At 36.8% G+C, this 17,039-nt stretch overlaps 1 protein-coding gene across 2 annotated transcripts; it reads left to right on the top strand.

The window, feature by feature from the left end:
- The first annotated feature begins 1,539 nt into the window (after nt 1–1,539).
- Nucleotides 1,540–15,353, top strand: clpxa (caseinolytic mitochondrial matrix peptidase chaperone subunit Xa). Of its 2 annotated transcripts, XM_046857964.1 has the most exons (14): nt 1,540–2,043; nt 4,702–4,853; nt 4,949–5,066; nt 6,486–6,640; nt 7,112–7,274; nt 8,363–8,404; nt 9,501–9,677; nt 10,519–10,683; nt 10,777–10,865; nt 11,057–11,221; nt 11,443–11,745; nt 12,040–12,132; nt 12,221–12,327; nt 13,866–15,353. In XM_046857964.1, exons 1-14 carry the CDS (start codon nt 1,989–1,991, stop codon nt 13,957–13,959), a joined length of 1,878 nt encoding a protein of 625 aa, XP_046713920.1. In that variant the 5' UTR covers nt 1,540–1,988; the 3' UTR covers nt 13,960–15,353. The 2 variants fall into 2 exon arrangements, with proteins under 2 accessions (XP_046713920.1, XP_046713921.1); XM_046857965.1 differs by lacking the exon at nt 8,363–8,404.
- Nucleotides 15,354–17,039: the final 1,686 nt, after the last annotated feature.

Below are 17,039 nucleotides of genomic sequence, written 5' to 3' on the forward strand. Positions count from 1 at the left end.
TAAGAGAATGAAGTGTGGAAAGTCAGTTAGACCAGATGACATACCGGTAGAAGCATGGAGATGTTTAGCAGAGATAGCAGTGGAGTTTTTAACCAGATTGTTGAAAGGTAAGAGGATGCTTGAGGAATGAAGAAGGAGTGTGCTGATACCAATCTTTAAGAATAAGGGAAATGTGCAGACCTGCAGTAACTACAGGGGAATTAAGTTGATCAGTCACACCATAAAGTCATGGGAAAGAGTAGTGGACGCCAAGCTGAGAGAAGAGGTGACCATCTGTGAGCAACAGTATGTTTTCGTGTCGAGGAAGAGCACGACAGACACATTATTTGCTTTGAGAATGTTTATGGAGAAGAATAGAGAAGGTCAGAAGGAGTTGCATTGTGTGTTTGTAGATTTAGAGAAAGCGTATGACAGGGTGCCGAGAGAGGAGTTGTGGTATTGTATGAGGAAATCAGTGTTGTCAGAGAAGTATGTGAGGGTGGTGCAAGACATGTATGAGGACAGTGAGACAGCAGTGAAGTGTGCAGTAGGAACGACAGACTGGTTCAAGGTAAAAGTTGGACTCCATCAAGGATCAGCTCTGAGCCATTTCCTGTTTGCAGTGGTGATGGACAGGTTGACGGACGAGGTCAGACAGGAGTCTTCATGGATTATGATGTTTGCGGATGATATTGTGATTTGTGGTGAGAGTAGGGAGCAGGTTGAGAAGAGCCTGGAGAGCTGGAGGTACATGCTGGAGAGAAGGGGAATGAAAGTCAGTAGGAGTAAGACAGAGTACATGTGTGTGAATTAAAGGGGGGGCAGTGGAGTGAAGAGGTGGAGAAGGTTGAGGAGTTCAGGTACCTGGTGTCAACAGTGCAAAGTATGGTTTAGAGACAGTGGCATTGACTTAAAGACAGGAGGTGGAGCTGAAGGTTGCAGAGCTGAAGATGGCAAGGTTTTTGGTTGGGAGTGATAAAGATTGACAGGATTCGAAATTAGTTCATTAAGATAAGATAAACATTTATTCGTCCCACAGGGGGTCGAATTAGAGGGATAAGCGCATACAACGCATGTAGGACATTTTGGAGACGAGGTGAAGAGGAGGGACATGGGGTATATCGGTAGGACAATGTTGAGGATGGAGCTACCAGAAAGGAGGAAAAGAGGAAGACCAAGGAGGAGGTTTATGGATGTGGTGAGGGAAGACATGCAGGTAGTTGGGTTGAAAGAGGCAGATGTAGAGGACCGAGGGGTATGGAGACAGATGATCCCCATGTGCGAACCCTAATGGGAGAAGCCGAAAAAAGACGACTTTATATAATTCCTATACATTTTGCAGCTTAAAGTGTTAGTACGCATTTGAATTATTTTAATTTCAATTTATAAATCCTTTAAATTTACCTACATGAGTTCTATAATTACAGGTTATTCTTTTATAAATTGTTTAATTCCTTATTTTTTATTTAATTTATTGTGTAATCGTGGGGTTTATCCAGGTGCACAATAATGCAGGTGTCCCTTTAAGAACATTCAGTTCAACGCGTGACCATTGCGCCAGACGGCCTGCTCTTGTCATGTTTATCTCACTTCGGTTTCATCTCAATTTGATTTATATTCTGCATATGGTCCACTAAGACGCGTATTATTTTCTACCCTATAAAGTGCACAAAGGAAGGGAGTAGCGCGTCGTTTAAGGCTCAGCCAAGATAAGTTGATCTTTCGGCTAGGTTAGCCTCGTACCATTTAGCTTTGCGTTGTCACTGAGAGCTTGCTCTGTGCACTTTAATGAATCTATGGACCTTTTCTTGAACAGCTGATATCTAAATCTTGGCCTTCAGATAAAGCAAGATAGAACTAGATTTATTTTACCAAATCATTTTCTTCGAGACTTTTAGGAAGCTAAGATTGAATGGTATGCTGGTTGGCTGGTTAGCGTAGCATTTCAGTATTAGCTAGTCCTTAGCTAGCTGATTCAGCGAACCAAAAATAAAACGAAGCAGGAGAACATGTCCTGTGCATGCACTTCAGCAGCACGACTGCTCATCAGTTCAGCCCATAAAGGTAAGGACTCAAGCGACTTGATGTAAGTTCACTAATTTAGATGTGTTTCACACTGGTTATCAGACAGACAGGGGAACCATCAGGGCCTGTCAGTCTATATCTGACATATCTTCTGATAGTATGCTTTATAATCTCATCTCAATGTTTGAGTTGTGAGTCTACCTGGGATCATGCCAATAATAATAATAATTAAAAAAAAAATCGTTTCTGCTTTAAAAAAAAAAAAAAAGAATGAGATCAGTTTTTAATGCACACCTACAATATTTCACTTGGTTTATTAATATTCCTGTTTTGTTTTTTTTTGCTCAAATCCTGTGACTCCTGGAGTCAGTGAAGGACTTTCATATCCCTCACACCATATCACAGTCTTCAGCTTGCAACACATTCATTATGTCTCTACTGAAATGTCTGTGATCAGTGATTCTTCAAGTGAAATAGGTTTGTTATTTCTAAGAGAATCCATCAGTTCTTTTGAGGACAGATTTCAAGGGAAGACAATGAAGTGTACTAGAAGGGGGAAATCCAATGATTACAGACATAAAGTGATGATCTTGTTTTGCTGTTTGCTTCGAAATAAAACGTTTAGTGACATGTAAGAGTCGTATCTAACATCGAAAGTGGTGGAGGGTAAACACTGAACCACTAGACTCAAGGTCACAACATGTAGTTTCCAACCTTCAACTTTTAAAGGCTCAAAATCATCTTGTCAGCTAAAAATTCCTATTTATTATGAATGCCCACAGGATCAAAGTTAAAATACATGATATGGACAAAAGTATTAGGACACATAACTTTCCTCTATATGTGGTGATTTGATAAACTGTTACCACATAGTTGGAGGCACATGATTGTACAGGGTGTCTTTGGATGTGGTAACATTAAATTTTCCCTTCACTTGAGCTAGGAGACCCAAACTTGTTCCTGAATGACGATGCATTTGTGCACAAAGTGAGCTGAATGAAGTCATGGTTTACATTAGTTGAAGAGAAAGATCTTGAGTGACCTAGTATAGAGCTCTGAGCTCTAACGTTAACCCTATTGAACACCTTTGAGATGAATTGGAACACTAACTGCACCCCAGGCCTCATCACCCTACATCAGTACCTGACTTTACTAACACCCTTGTGTATAAGCAAAATCACCACAAAGATGCTATAAGATCTAGTGGAAGAGCGAAGAACATTATAACAGCAAATGGGGACTAAATATGGAATGGCATGTTCAAAAAGCATATGTTAATGTTGCGCAGGCATCCACAAACTTTTGTCCATATAGTGTAGCACTTTTTAACCTATAAATGACTTGTGCTGTATGTACAAGTATTTGCTTATGATCTATAAACATCAGGTATGTTTGCTTATTAGTATTATTGCATTGACTAAACAGTTCTTTGTTTATGGAGAAAATATAGACATTGTATTTCCACCTGCTGAATACAATGTAAGCGAACGCAGAGTTAAATCCGGACTTATCAGAATGTCTAGACTTTGTCTAGAAAATGTTAAAGAATGGGCTCCCTTACACCCCAGTTTGTGAGATCAAATCATCATGGCAGTAAAATAACAACACATTTATTTTTAAACATGTAATACTGTTTGTGCTCTGTTTTTTTTGTAGCTAACATAAAGAAAAAATAGCTTGTTAAATCTTTAACATTGACCACTTGAGGAAGTAAACATAGATCCTCTATCAGCTTGAATGCACAGAAGTCCAAAATGGTGTAAATCTAAATTCAATAAGTTGAAGGCAGCAGTTTTAGCAAAAAAATGTCGTGATCGTTTTTTTGTTTGTAATTTCAGTTGAGTTAGCGGACAGTTGGTGTGTGGTGTGGAAAGAATAGTTCATACTTCTTTTTTTTTTTTGCTGTAGACTGAAGACATTTTGGTTTAAGATGAAAAGATGTTTACAAGAAGAGAGTTTTCAGATAAAGTTTCGCTTTCATTTTTTTTGTTATTTATGCATGGATGTGTTAAACAACATATAAAATGGTACATTTTATATCAGACTAGCAAAATTTTAGAACATGTGGCTCGTTACCCAGGTGTGTCCTGTTTAATCGATTGATTAAACAGCAAAAAGCTGTGAACAGTTGCTCTTGGTTTTAGCCTGTAGTGGCTCTGATAACGACATTTGCATTTGCTGCTCAAAAGGCAACAGGAAGACCAGAAAGGTGTCTATGGCCATTTTAAAGCTTGAGAAATGAGAGCAATCAATGAGGTAGTGCACAAGCACTGAGCAAAGTCAATATGACAATTTGGAATGTCCTAGGTGAAAAAAAGAAAGCACTGGAGTAGGTCAGCCAAGAAAAACAATTACAGCTGATGACAAACATTTACATTTATTGCACTTGGAAGACGCCCATATCCAGCGCAACTTACAGCTGACCTTCTGATCCAGAGTCCAATGCCTTAACAACAAAACTACCACCTGTACCACTGTAAAAGCTGTGAAGAACAACTCGGAAACAAGTCAGTTTCATCACAAAAAACCAGCACATAGCAGGGGTGAAGGTGGAAGGTTTTAGACTAGCCAAATCAATCTCTAGATGACTTAGTGACTTTAGATGACTGATCCGAAAGTTTCAGATAGGATTTTATAATGAATTAATAAAGTGAATATAGTGAATTAATAAAATAAATGTGTTTTGTTTGAATGTAGGGTTCTCAGGCTCCAGAGTTCAACTGCTCTCCTTGAGCCGACCAGCAACTCACGAAATCCGTCTGTCCCGAAGTGTTCCTGTCAGACCATTCTCAGAGTCTTCTGTGTATTATGCATCTAAAGACGGAATCAAAGATGGCGACGGCGGGAAGGTAGATCTCTGTTTCTATCAACCTTGCATTTCTCAAACTGGATATGTAATTCAATATGACAGTGTGTCTATTATTTTGTTCCATGTTTGTTAAAGAAATCTGTGAGTGAAGGGAGTGGCAAAAGATCCAGCTCTGGCAACTCTGGGAAAGGCGGCGGTCAGCTTCGTTGCCCCAAATGCGGAGATCCTTGCACACACGTTGAAACATTTGTTTGTGAGTATTATATTATAGTTATGCAACATCTTATGTGGTTAGTGTTATAAATTGTTTAGATTTTCCACAGGCCCACATTTCCCGATGATATTGTCATGCTAGCCTTCTGTATTTCTTTGTGGAATGTCTGTCTGTGCACCGGACAATCTGTTACTATAATTAACTGCTTGCATAACCTTTTGTTTTCCAGTGGCCGGTAATTAGTCAGGTTTTTTTTTTCTGTCCTGAGAGCCTTTTTTCTTTGTTTCTTTTTAAGCAGTTCTTGTTAAAAGTTCCTGTCTTTTATGTACACTGTTCCATAAATATTAGAATATTAACAAGAGATATTTTTACCTACTACAGTATATTAGAGTTGAAATTGAATATGTTTTTATAGTGTTCAGTAGATTTTGAGCTTTAATTTAATGATCTTTATATCCACTTTGGATAAATGGTGTAGGAATTTCAGCACCTTTTATAAATATAATATGAAGATTTAAAGGTTAGGTAGAACCTGTCACTGTCAGTTAATCAAGCTAATATTAGGCTTAAAAAAACACTAGAGAGATATCAAAATCCTTATTTGTGGCAAAGAAAAACACAATGCTGTGTTCAGAGACACCAGAAGTCCCCGAGGACAAGGGAAAACTGCAATGGTGGATGACTGAAGCATTCTCTCTTGGTGAAACAGAAGAGTTTGTTGAGATAAGACACCCTTCAGGGCATATCTGTGTCAGTAAACTATCTAAGAGACGGCTTTGCAAGAATAAATACAGACAGACTTACAGCAAGACGTAAACTATTGTTACGCCTCTGAAACAGGAACACAAGTTTAGACTTTACGAGAAACATGTAAAAAAAAAAAAATAATAATAATTTCCTGGACAATTCTTGAAAAACAACTTCCGGACAAATTATACAGATCCACTTGTACCTGAATGATGGTATTACATTTGATTTTATTGAATTCTGGATTATGCTAAATTGTGTAATTGCTTTTGTCCCCTTTATAAAAAAGAAGCAGGGTACATGTATATTAAGTGCTGTAATGGCTGTATAATTTTTCTGATTTAAATGTAAATACCCTTATATTACAGCTTTCAGTGATCTTGTATAAAATGTTTAATTTTGACTCAATATACTGTGTTCGACAGTTAAAATTACACTTGGTACATGTGTAATATAAAAGAATTTGTCGAAAAATCTAAATGAGGCCACAGTATTATTTTTATTATTATTGGTCATATTATTAATTAGTTGTTTTTAGCACATTAGTTGTGGTTGTTAAAGCAGAAGTGATCAGTATTGGATGTTTACAATACCAGCAATGTGTCTGTCTTTCACTGGCTTTTTAGATTTGTGATGTATATTTGTATTCATTTCTAAAAGTATTTTTTTTTCTCACTACTATGAGCATTTAATTAAGTTTCTTTTTTGCAGCCTCAACTAGATTTGTCAAATGTGAAAAATGTCATCACTTTTTCGTGGTGCTTTCTGAAACGGACACTAAGAAGAGTCTGAATAAAGATCCTGAATCAGCTGCTGAAGCTGTGAAGCTGGCCTTCCAACAGAAACCACCACCACCCCCCAAGAAGGTAACTCTATTATTATTATTATTAGTAGTAGTATTATTAATAATAATAATAATAATAATAATAATAATAATAATAATAATTATAATTTATTAATATTGTTGTTATGGTGGTCTAGTGGTTAGGATGTGACGCTCTCACCGCTGCGGCCCGGGTTCGATCCCCGGGTTCGATCCACCAACCCCAGCCACTCTTAGTGCCGGCCCCAAGCCCGGATAAATGGGGAGGGTTGCGTTAGGAAGGGCATCCAGCGTAAAAACGTGCCAAATCAAACATGCGGATGATCCGCTGTGGCGATCCCAAACGGGAGAAGCCAAAAGAAAGTTTTATTATCCTTGGTATTATTTTATAGTATGTAAAGCTTGTTTTTAGCACATCTGAGTGATGCATTCCTTTCCAGATCACTGAATAGTCTAACCAATCAAATCACACCAATGACTGACAAAATGTTCTATTTGTTTCCTCTTTTAATAGATCTACGCTTACCTTGACAAATATGTTGTGGGTCAGGCCCATGCAAAGAAGGTGCTCTCGGTGGCTGTGTACAACCACTACAAGCGCATCTATAACAACATGCCCTCCGGCTCCAGACAGCACCAAGCAGAGATGGAGAAACAGGTCTCTCTCACACCCAGAGGTTTGTACACATTTTCAGTAGTGCGACATGGAGACAGCATATATGGAGTGGGTGTGCAGTCATGATGCTTTTTTTTCTAAATGGCCTGAAGTCATGGTTTTTAGTTGATGAATTTTGCATAAGGGTGAATTTTCTAGATTGTCGATTACATTTAAATGTGAGGTCAGAGATTTGGATTTGAGCAACTCATGACAACAATCACGACAATGGTGCAATGATTTTAAGTCATGTGCAGCTGTCGGTCTGTGCAAAGAAAAGTTTGAAAATGTGACATATGGATGTACTTACTTTAATATGTAATCAGTGAAAGGCATTTTTAATCCTTCAGTTGTACATAGACTACGCAGTTGAGATGTGAAACTGCATGCAAAGCTACATGCCAAGTATTGTAGCTTCCCACCATGATTTGCTCTTTTTATGTAATTCAAAGCCAAAGAAATGGCAGAAATGAGATTTGTTTATTCAAACGCACCACCGGGCGATGTGCAGTGGTTGGAGGATGTGAAGGGGTGTCCAGAAACTTCTTAATGTCGATCTGAAATCATTTGGCCAAAAAAAGTTTGGAACTTCTGCTTTGCTTAAGAAATTTTTGGCAAAACATCATTTTAACGGAGCAGTAAGAATTCAAATAACAGATAATATCAACCAATACAATTTATCTGCTTAAATTAAAAGTATTTAAATAGAAACGGATATGCTTATAATTAATAATTAATAAAATAGATAACATTAAATACAAAAAGACAGGTGTCTGGCATTTTAGCTGATAATGTAACTTAGTGCAAAAAATACAACTTTTATTCCAATTATGTTAAAAAAAATAAAACTTTCTGAAAATTGAGGATTTAAGGATTTTTGTATTTTATTTGTTTGTTTATTTATTTTATGGAAAATCATTTTTCAGGCTGATTTTATCTGACAACTCTAACAGTCTGGCCTTAATAGAATACATGGCTGCATGTTAGTGATTTGGCATTTGTACAATGTAAAGTTAAAATCTTACCTGCAAAAGAAAATCTTAAATTTGCTCAGAGTAAAATGTGCATAATAGTAGTGATATGTTTGTAAATCTCCTACTTTTTCTGTAGAGCTAGAGCTAAGACGTCGGGAGGATGAGTACAGATTCACAAGTAAGTGTCTTGTTAATGCCTCTAAACATTAAATGTTTTTTTTTCCCCGCAAACCTGCAGCCATACTGTATCCCTCCACTTTTTGATCGTTTAATTTGACCCAGTTCCCGATTTGCTTTGTTGTACAAATGCCAAACTTTGCCTCTCTTTAAAAAAAATATATATTTATTTATTCTTTTTTGCTGATTTGTGTAATGATGTTAGAGATGACAGCAGGGTCGTGTTCTATGGCATCTTCCATAAAAATTAAAGTAGAATGGGTTGCTTTATTTCTGTTGACCCTGTAACTAGGTTATAGATGCAATGCATGTTTAGATTTTTTTTTATTATTGATCTTCCTATGGTAATTTCAGTGATTTAGTGAGCAATAATAAAAAAAAAAAAAAACTTGATTGGAATCTATTGAGTAATTACAGTGTTTGCTTTCATGTGTAATCATCGGCCATTTCTTCATCTTTTTTTCAGTACACGTTGGTCATTCACATTTAGCTCACACTGTCTGTGTTCATTGAGTTTGTTGCCACAGGAAATCCATTTTGATCCTCTTCTCTGGCTCAGCTGTTTCAATCAGGCAGCATTGACTTCTTTGAAAGACAAGCAGTGACAGCATTTTACTGGCTGCATTGTTCAGTAATCATTTAACTCTTAATCTCTCTTTTTTTTGTCTGGCTCGATGTTTTGATTACTTAAAAAGTCATTGACAACTTGCATAATTTTTGTTTTATAATTGATATTTGACCTTTAGTAGCATTCAAGTATTATATAGAAAAGAACCTTTTTTTTTTTTTTTTATATATTCTGTTTTTATTGTGATAACAGTTTACTTGATTACCCCCAATGCATCTGGATTACATGCTGATGGTGATGCAGGCAGGATTTAGCTCTTCTTAACCTCAAGAAAGATGTTTGTTTCGGGGTGGATTCAACTGATTATTTGAAGAAAAAAAATAAATAATAGTGTAACTTTTGATTATGGTTGAAAAAAAGTGAATCACGTTAAAGCACATTATCTTAAATATCAGCGATTTGTCAGTGGTATGTGTGTGTATATATAAATACATTGGCTTGTTGTGTTTCTGTGTGATTGCATTTGCAGAACTGCTGCAGATTGCAGGGATCAGCCCCCATGGGAATGCTTTAGGAGCCTCCATGCAGCAGCAGGTGAACCAGCAGGCCCCTCAGGAAAGAAGAGGTGGTGATGTGCTTGACTCCACCCACACTGACATCAAGCTGGAGAAGAGCAACATCGTATTGCTGGGCCCCACAGGCTCTGGTATGATGGGCCCATACATTTCATGAAACTTGACAGAAAAGAGCTGTGTAGAGGTTGACCGATACTGATTACCAATAACCAATTAATCAACTGATAGTTTTTAAAATGGATACTGGAAAAAACAAACATAACATTCCATTTAAAATAGTACTGAACTAAAAAACACTACTGAATCATGTAAATATACCAAATAAAATATTATGAATATCTTAATTTATAAATTTAATTATAAATAATAGAAATATTGTGCTCTTCATGCACGATGCGCAGTCTCAAATGTAAAAATAAACAGCATGTGTTGTCAGTGATTTGCCTCTAGAGGCTGCTGTCATAATGCCCGGAAAAACTATCTGTATGGATTATTGCCAGTAGGTTCAGCAATCGAGTATCGGTGCTGATTAATCGGCAAAACCGATTAATCGGCCACACCTCCTACAATGAAACTGACAGGCATAGAAGCCACACCTCATACACAGGGACTGACTGGCACAGTGCAAAAAAAAAATCTATATTGAAATATAAAATATAGAGATGTCCAAACGTACTGTCGCAGTCAACAGCACATGTACTGATCAGTGATCGAGCATCATGTAGTGAGACCAAGGTACTGACCAAAAGTTCTGAATGAAGGTCAGGTAAAGACCACAGAGTGCAATCGGTGTGAAATTACAGATTTCAGCCTGTGTGCCTGATTAGTACAGATGATACTGTACTGGCTTTAATAAATAAATATGATTATTAGTGCATAGTGTCACAGCTTTCAAAGTGCATCTTGGCAAAAAAAAAAAATGCATTTTAAACACAACTCAAATGAGTGAAATCTTTTGTGTTCTTGATGCAGGGAAAACGCTTTTGGCGCAAACTCTGGCTAAGTGCCTGGATGTCCCTTTTGCGATCTGCGACTGCACTACCCTCACGCAGGCCGGTTACGTGGGCGAGGACATTGAGTCGGTCATCGCTAAGCTACTGCAGGATGCCAACTATGTTATTGAGAAGGCTCAACAGGGTATGAAGGAAAAATTCACAATAATTGAATGTTCAGCTTATGTTTGTAGAATAATGTTTTAGTGACCTGACTTTTTGGAATTTTTTATTGTAGGCATTGTTTTCTTGGATGAAGTTGATAAAATTGGCAGTGTGCCTGGGATCCATCAGTTAAGAGATGTGGGTGGAGAAGGTGTGCAGCAGGTCAGTGATTTAAATATCAAGTTTAAGTGATAATCTCTTGGTACATCTGATAATAAAGCAAACGTGTTATTGAACTTCACTGTGAATAATCTTTAATATATTTGCTATCATAACAACTCGCAGCATTTTGTAGTATTTAGTATAAAAGATATAGGATATCTAATATTGAAGCTGCCTTCTGTGCTTGATAGGGTTTACTTAAACTCCTGGAAGGCACCATTGTAAACGTTCCTGAAAAAAACACCCGGAAGTTGAGAGGAGAGACTGTGCAGGTCGACACTACGAACATATTATTTGTAGCATCTGGTGCTTTCAATGGACTGGATCGTATAATTAGCAGACGAAAAAATGAGAAGGTTTGTAATAATTATAACTCATAATAATTGTTCCTCATGTTTTATATATATTTTGTTATCCAATTAAGTCCAGAACCTGATAAAACAATTTTTTTAAAGTAAAGTTATACGAATAAATAAACAGATTTGCTCTACATCGGTCTTCTAACACATGAACTATTTCAGCTCTCACTCAGAGGTGTACATTCACTTGTCTTTGACAACTATATTTGTGTCATTAGTACCTTGGCTTTGGAGCACCATCTAGCCTGGGTAAAGGCCGCAGGGCAGCTGCTGCAGCCGATGTGGCCCACATGACTGGTGGAGAGGCGGATGCTGTGGCTGAGATTGAGGAGAAAGACCGGCTTCTGAAGCATGTGGAAGCACGTGACCTCATCGAGTTCGGCATGATCCCTGAGTTTGTGGGCCGCCTTCCTGTAGTGGTGCCGCTCCACAGCCTAGATGAGGACACGCTTGTCCGCATCCTGACTGAACCCCGAAACGCCGTCGTGCCCCAGTACCAAGCGCTCTTCAGCATGGACAAGGCACTATGTCAACACACACACTGCTTATTTACTTACACTTGTATTTACACACATGCTCAGGAATTATAACTAAAAGAACATGTAACAGTTGTGGGAAAACAGTTTATTCAGATTTGCTAAACATCTATTTTTCAAACATTTTCACCTCTAAAAGAAATAAAATGTTTAAACTGATATTTTCAATTTATCAGGTAATATTACCTAATGTTGAGCATCTTTTGAATTTAAACAGGTCATACTGACCTGATCCAAACATGAGATCATCAAAATGATCAAACTCTACTTTCATTCCAGTGTGACCTTTCTGTGACCCCTAACGCTCTACGGGCTATTGCTAGAATGGCACTTGAACGGAAGACCGGAGCCCGAGGACTTCGATCGATAATGGTGAGTGCTTGTAGTTGAATGCCGGATTGATTTGTTCTTCTTGGCTCTCGTGTGTTGTTAATGTTGGTGGTGGTGTCGACCTCTACAGGAGAACCTTCTATTGGACCCCATGTTTGAAGTCCCTCACTCAGACATCGTAGGCGTGGAAGTAAACGAGGATGTGGTATCGGGAAAGACATCACCTCAGTATATCAGGTGAGAGTTTTCAGTAATTTTTGGACTAAAATGTCAAGTGTATCCCTAATCAGTCCTCAACTATGTCACTTTGGACTAAAGAAAAATTTTAATGTGAATGAAAGCTCATGAGGAGGAAGGAATTCTGCTCAACCACAGGCATTATGCATTTAACAGGTTACAAGACACTGCTTTGAGATTTGTTTCGTTTTTCGTAATTTTAGAGGTTTTTTTTGTCCCAACAAGTCAATAGCTAAGAGCACATGCTCATGGGTGTTGAAAGTTAATCTGAGTAATCATGTGACCCTCCTCTAGAGTAATGTCATGTTGGAGTAATTGGCACTTTTTAGGGACTCGGTTCTAAACACTATTCTTTTGTAACGATTTCCCAACTATTATTATTATTTTTTTTTTTTTTTATCATTTTTAGTTTGTGTTTATAAGATGGATTTTTTTGGACAGACTGTCCTCAACTCAAAAAAAGTGAATGAGCTACATGTTTTTCTAATAGGGATCAATAAAACCCACATAGGTAATGGTGATACCTTATGATTTAATGAACGGATAAGAAGAATGTAGAAGATTGTACCTGTCTTCCAGGCACTTTGGAAATAATAAAAAATTCGCCTGTTGCAAATTTATATTTATTAATGACTACTACATCATGCTTTCTTTACTGTTCATTTATATCTTGCAGAATATCCTGATGTTCCACAATAGACAGAATTATTACTGTGAAACATCTGCAAGATATTTTGTTACAGCAGATTTTAAATAATCAACGTATCGTGATAAATTATATATACGTACATAAATGATTATACATACATGCAACATGTGTACATAGTGTGTGCTTTAATGCAGATATGAGGTAGCGAGTAGAAACCAGCTCAGTGCAGATGACAAATTGTTCGAAGACAGAGGTGCATTATGCAGAGAAGTCAAGTAATATAGTAATGCAAATGGCAAGAGACGGAGTACAAAAATGTAAATCTGTATTTTAAATATAGGTCAAAGTGGAATTGTACAGTTTAGTTTGGGGTCATAATGACATTTACAGTTATGGCATTTAGCAGACTTACAACTGAGCAGTTGAGGATTACAGGCCTTGCTCAAGGGCCCAGCAGTAGCAATTCAGTGGTGTTGGGATTTGAACCTATGACCCTCCGATCCAGAGGCCAATGCCTTAACCACTGAGCTACAACCTTCCATGACCATGTACACTTCAGCATCTGAGTTTAAAAGGCTAACAGCTAATTAGAAGAAATCATTAATGGTCTGGTAGCATGACAGTGAAGACTTCTGTGGCGTAGAGGAGTAAACAGACCATGGTTGGGGTGAGAGGTGTCTTTTATTTTATAGTTTTCTGTAAGCAGCGTTTGTGATGATTGGCTTTAATGGAAGGTAGCTGGACACCACTGGTGTATTGGGCAGTTCAATTCATTGTAACCATTCGGAATTGATCATTTAGCCATGTGCTGCTGACAATGCAGTCTTATTATTTTTATGTTTGACACAATTTTCTTGCGTTTTTTTTTTCTTCATTTATTTAATGACAGAGCCCCAGCTAAAGAGACAGCAGAGGAGGAGTACGACTCAGGAATAGAAGATGAGAACTGGACCAGGTTGCAGGTTGATGCAGCCAAGAATTAAGACAATCAAAGTAATTTTTCTGCTCTTAATGGTGACCTGTTTCAGTCTATTAAATGATTATTTGACCCACAAGTACTTCCCAGGGCTCATGTACAAACACACACACACACACACACTGAGTCCTAAACAACCTGTCCTAATTTGTAAACTGTAAATGACATTGTGGTATATTGCATATATCCTGAATTTTGTGAAGACAGTTGTGTTAAAGAGAACTGTACAGTATTAACAACGCCTCAGAGTGATCGTTAATATTAAATGTAAAGAAAAGAAAGAAATAGTTTTATTCCTTACCAAATGAATTACATGTTAGATTTTTATGAGCTCTTTTTTGAACCTGAGAGTTATAAAGATTAATATCATAAGTTTCGCTTCAAAAGCAAAATCCACAACCCGTCATGCAACAGTGTAATTATGCTGGTTATCAGCCAAGGTTCTCATCAGCTGTACATGTCCTTTCACAGTGTTAGATGGTTCTTTTATAGGAAATCTAGGCTCTGTTTTTGTGGTGCCCCAGGTGAGCTGCTTGTAATGAGTTTTTACAGTTCTCTCTCTCTCTCTCTCTCTCTCTCTCTCTCTCTCTCTCTCTCTCTCTCTCTCTCTCTGCTGCTGTCGCTGTTAATCGAGCTGTAGTGTTTTTGTGCATGGATTTAATTTCATTGATGATGGACATACAAACCAAAGGTGGTCATTTGAAATGGAATGTAGGTAGTGTCTCCTTGCTGTAACTCCACACATGTCCTGCTTGCTTGTGTGTATAATCCACAACTTTAATTAGAGCCTTATATCACTTTCTTTCTCAGAACCGTTTGGTGCAGCAGCAGCACATTAATTTCGTTACAAGTGGAATTACTGAGCTTTATAATGTATATTTTTTTTCTTTTTTTATTTGAATGAAAGATTGATAGCCTTCAGATTAAACTATCTTGGATGCTTTATATTGTATAAATTACAGCTCATTTATTTGATCTTATTTCGATATTTCAAAATCTAATGCTTGTGAATTTTCTAGTGCAAGCAGAAGGGAGTAACGAGGCCAGCTTATATTAACCATTTCATGTGTGAAACCGGAAACGGTCAGGCATTGAGGTGTGTGGCGTACAGAAACAGTGTAGCAGTTTTTTATTTCCCAGTCATGCACACCTGGAACACAGAAACTACAAGAGCAGCTGTATCAGCTCCAAAAGCAAGTTTAGTCTGATCCTATTGTTAATCTGTTGCTGCAGAATGTAGCTTCAATGTTTCATTTCCCACAAATGATTTTAGACGGCTGATTTCTTGATTCCAATCTTTTACTCTAAAATGCGTCATAAACTTCAGCCCATCTTTCATTAATATTTTGTAGAATGTCTTGTAAAATGTATGGATTAATAAAGCTGTTGTTGACTTTCTAATAAGCTCTGGATGAGTTTCTTCCATATTAATATATTGTATTAATAAATAAATTTTTGCACTTTTGTGTAAATGCCGAAATTAAACAAAACAGTAACGTGATTGTGACCAGGACTTTCCTGTTTTAGGCTGTTGGTGTGAAGTTTTTTATTAATTGACAATGTTGGTCATTAAAACAACTGGTTTAATATCTGAAGATTTGTTTTTTTGGTTTTTTTTTTCCTCTTTTTTTTTCTTCATAAACACAATCGGAACTTTGGAACCACAAATGTTTTTTATGTGGTTCCAAAGTTTCATTTATGATGAGAGCTCTTGTTCGACATCCTTGATTTATCTGATTATTTATCTGGGACAAGAAATGTATAAATATGGTTCTCAAAATAAAGAAAATTGTCCCTTTTGGTTTAGTTTTTTTTTTTCTTTTTTTCAGTCAATACTCTGGTTAATAAAATCCCATTAGAAACAACAACCTGCATCCTCCTCTTTAACACAATAGTTTAATGATATGAATGAGAATACTAATACCTGAGATTGTCCCTATTTGTTTATTCTTTGAAGAATTACAGCAGCACAAAAGAAGAAAAACAATTGCCGATTAAATGGTAGCAGCATCATGGAGAAGTTAAAAAGTTAATCATTTGAAGCTGTTAATCAGGTGAAGCTGAAAATTTGTTTGTTTTTGTTAGTTTTTTCCTGAGGGGTGTGTGTTATTCATTTGTTTTTGTTTTTTTGTTTGTTTGCTTGTTTATTCATTATTATTAAGTCCAAAACATACATACATAATGCCAGAGGAATGAAAGAGAAACTAGAATTACATATTATAAAAAGTCTTTTAAAAAGGCTTTGGTCTTCTTGGAGCTGGTAAGAGTGTGTAGGTGGAATTGAAGTCCCAAACTAAACAGAAAAATGGCCTTAAGCACACTGCAATTTACACTTGGGTAAGTAAATTCTTGCTTGAAGAATACACAGATTTATCAAAAAAATATATTGTGGGCTGTTTTTCTTGTTTTTGTTTTTTCGTTCTTAAGTTGTGGTAACTTAATAGAACCTCTTTGATTGACCGTGAAATTCTGTGATTAAAAATAGAAGTAGACGTCTGTATGTACACATTAAAAAAAAAAAAAAAACGATTCATTGTCAGCCCCAAAAAATGAACATAATTTAACCAATTTGTTTTTCAATAGAATGGTATTGTTTACATTCCAATAGGTCACAACATATAGGAATGGAATAATGTCGATCTAGAGCCTAATTCTTCTCTTACGACCTGAAGGAGTGAATAAATAAACAAATAGACTGGATTTTGGTTTTAAATAAAAAATGTTGTTTGTGTTGTGGAACTAACGTGCGTAAGCTCCGTTTCAGTCAGGAACCAATTTTAAGGTGTACAGGAAGTGATTGTGACGTTCCGGTGTGGAGCCTGTTGGTGCCACACTGTGCAATTGTGCATCCCAAGGCCCATCCCTTTGTTAGCCGCCGGTTCTGCCTGATTTATATGATCTTGTTTGGTTAACAAATACACATGAATATATATTAAAACTGGGAAACTTCTGCAAAATGTGCATTTGTGAACGAATGAAAATAAATTTGCGGATCATTATTATTTGATAAATAATTTTTACAATTTTGTTAAACCGAATGAACGTGTTATATAAAAAATAAACAAACGTTTTCTCTTTACAATTTCA

The sequence above is a fragment of the Silurus meridionalis genome, chromosome 9 (assembly GCF_014805685.1).
Source record: "Silurus meridionalis isolate SWU-2019-XX chromosome 9, ASM1480568v1, whole genome shotgun sequence".
NCBI lineage: Eukaryota > Metazoa > Chordata > Actinopteri > Siluriformes > Siluridae > Silurus > Silurus meridionalis.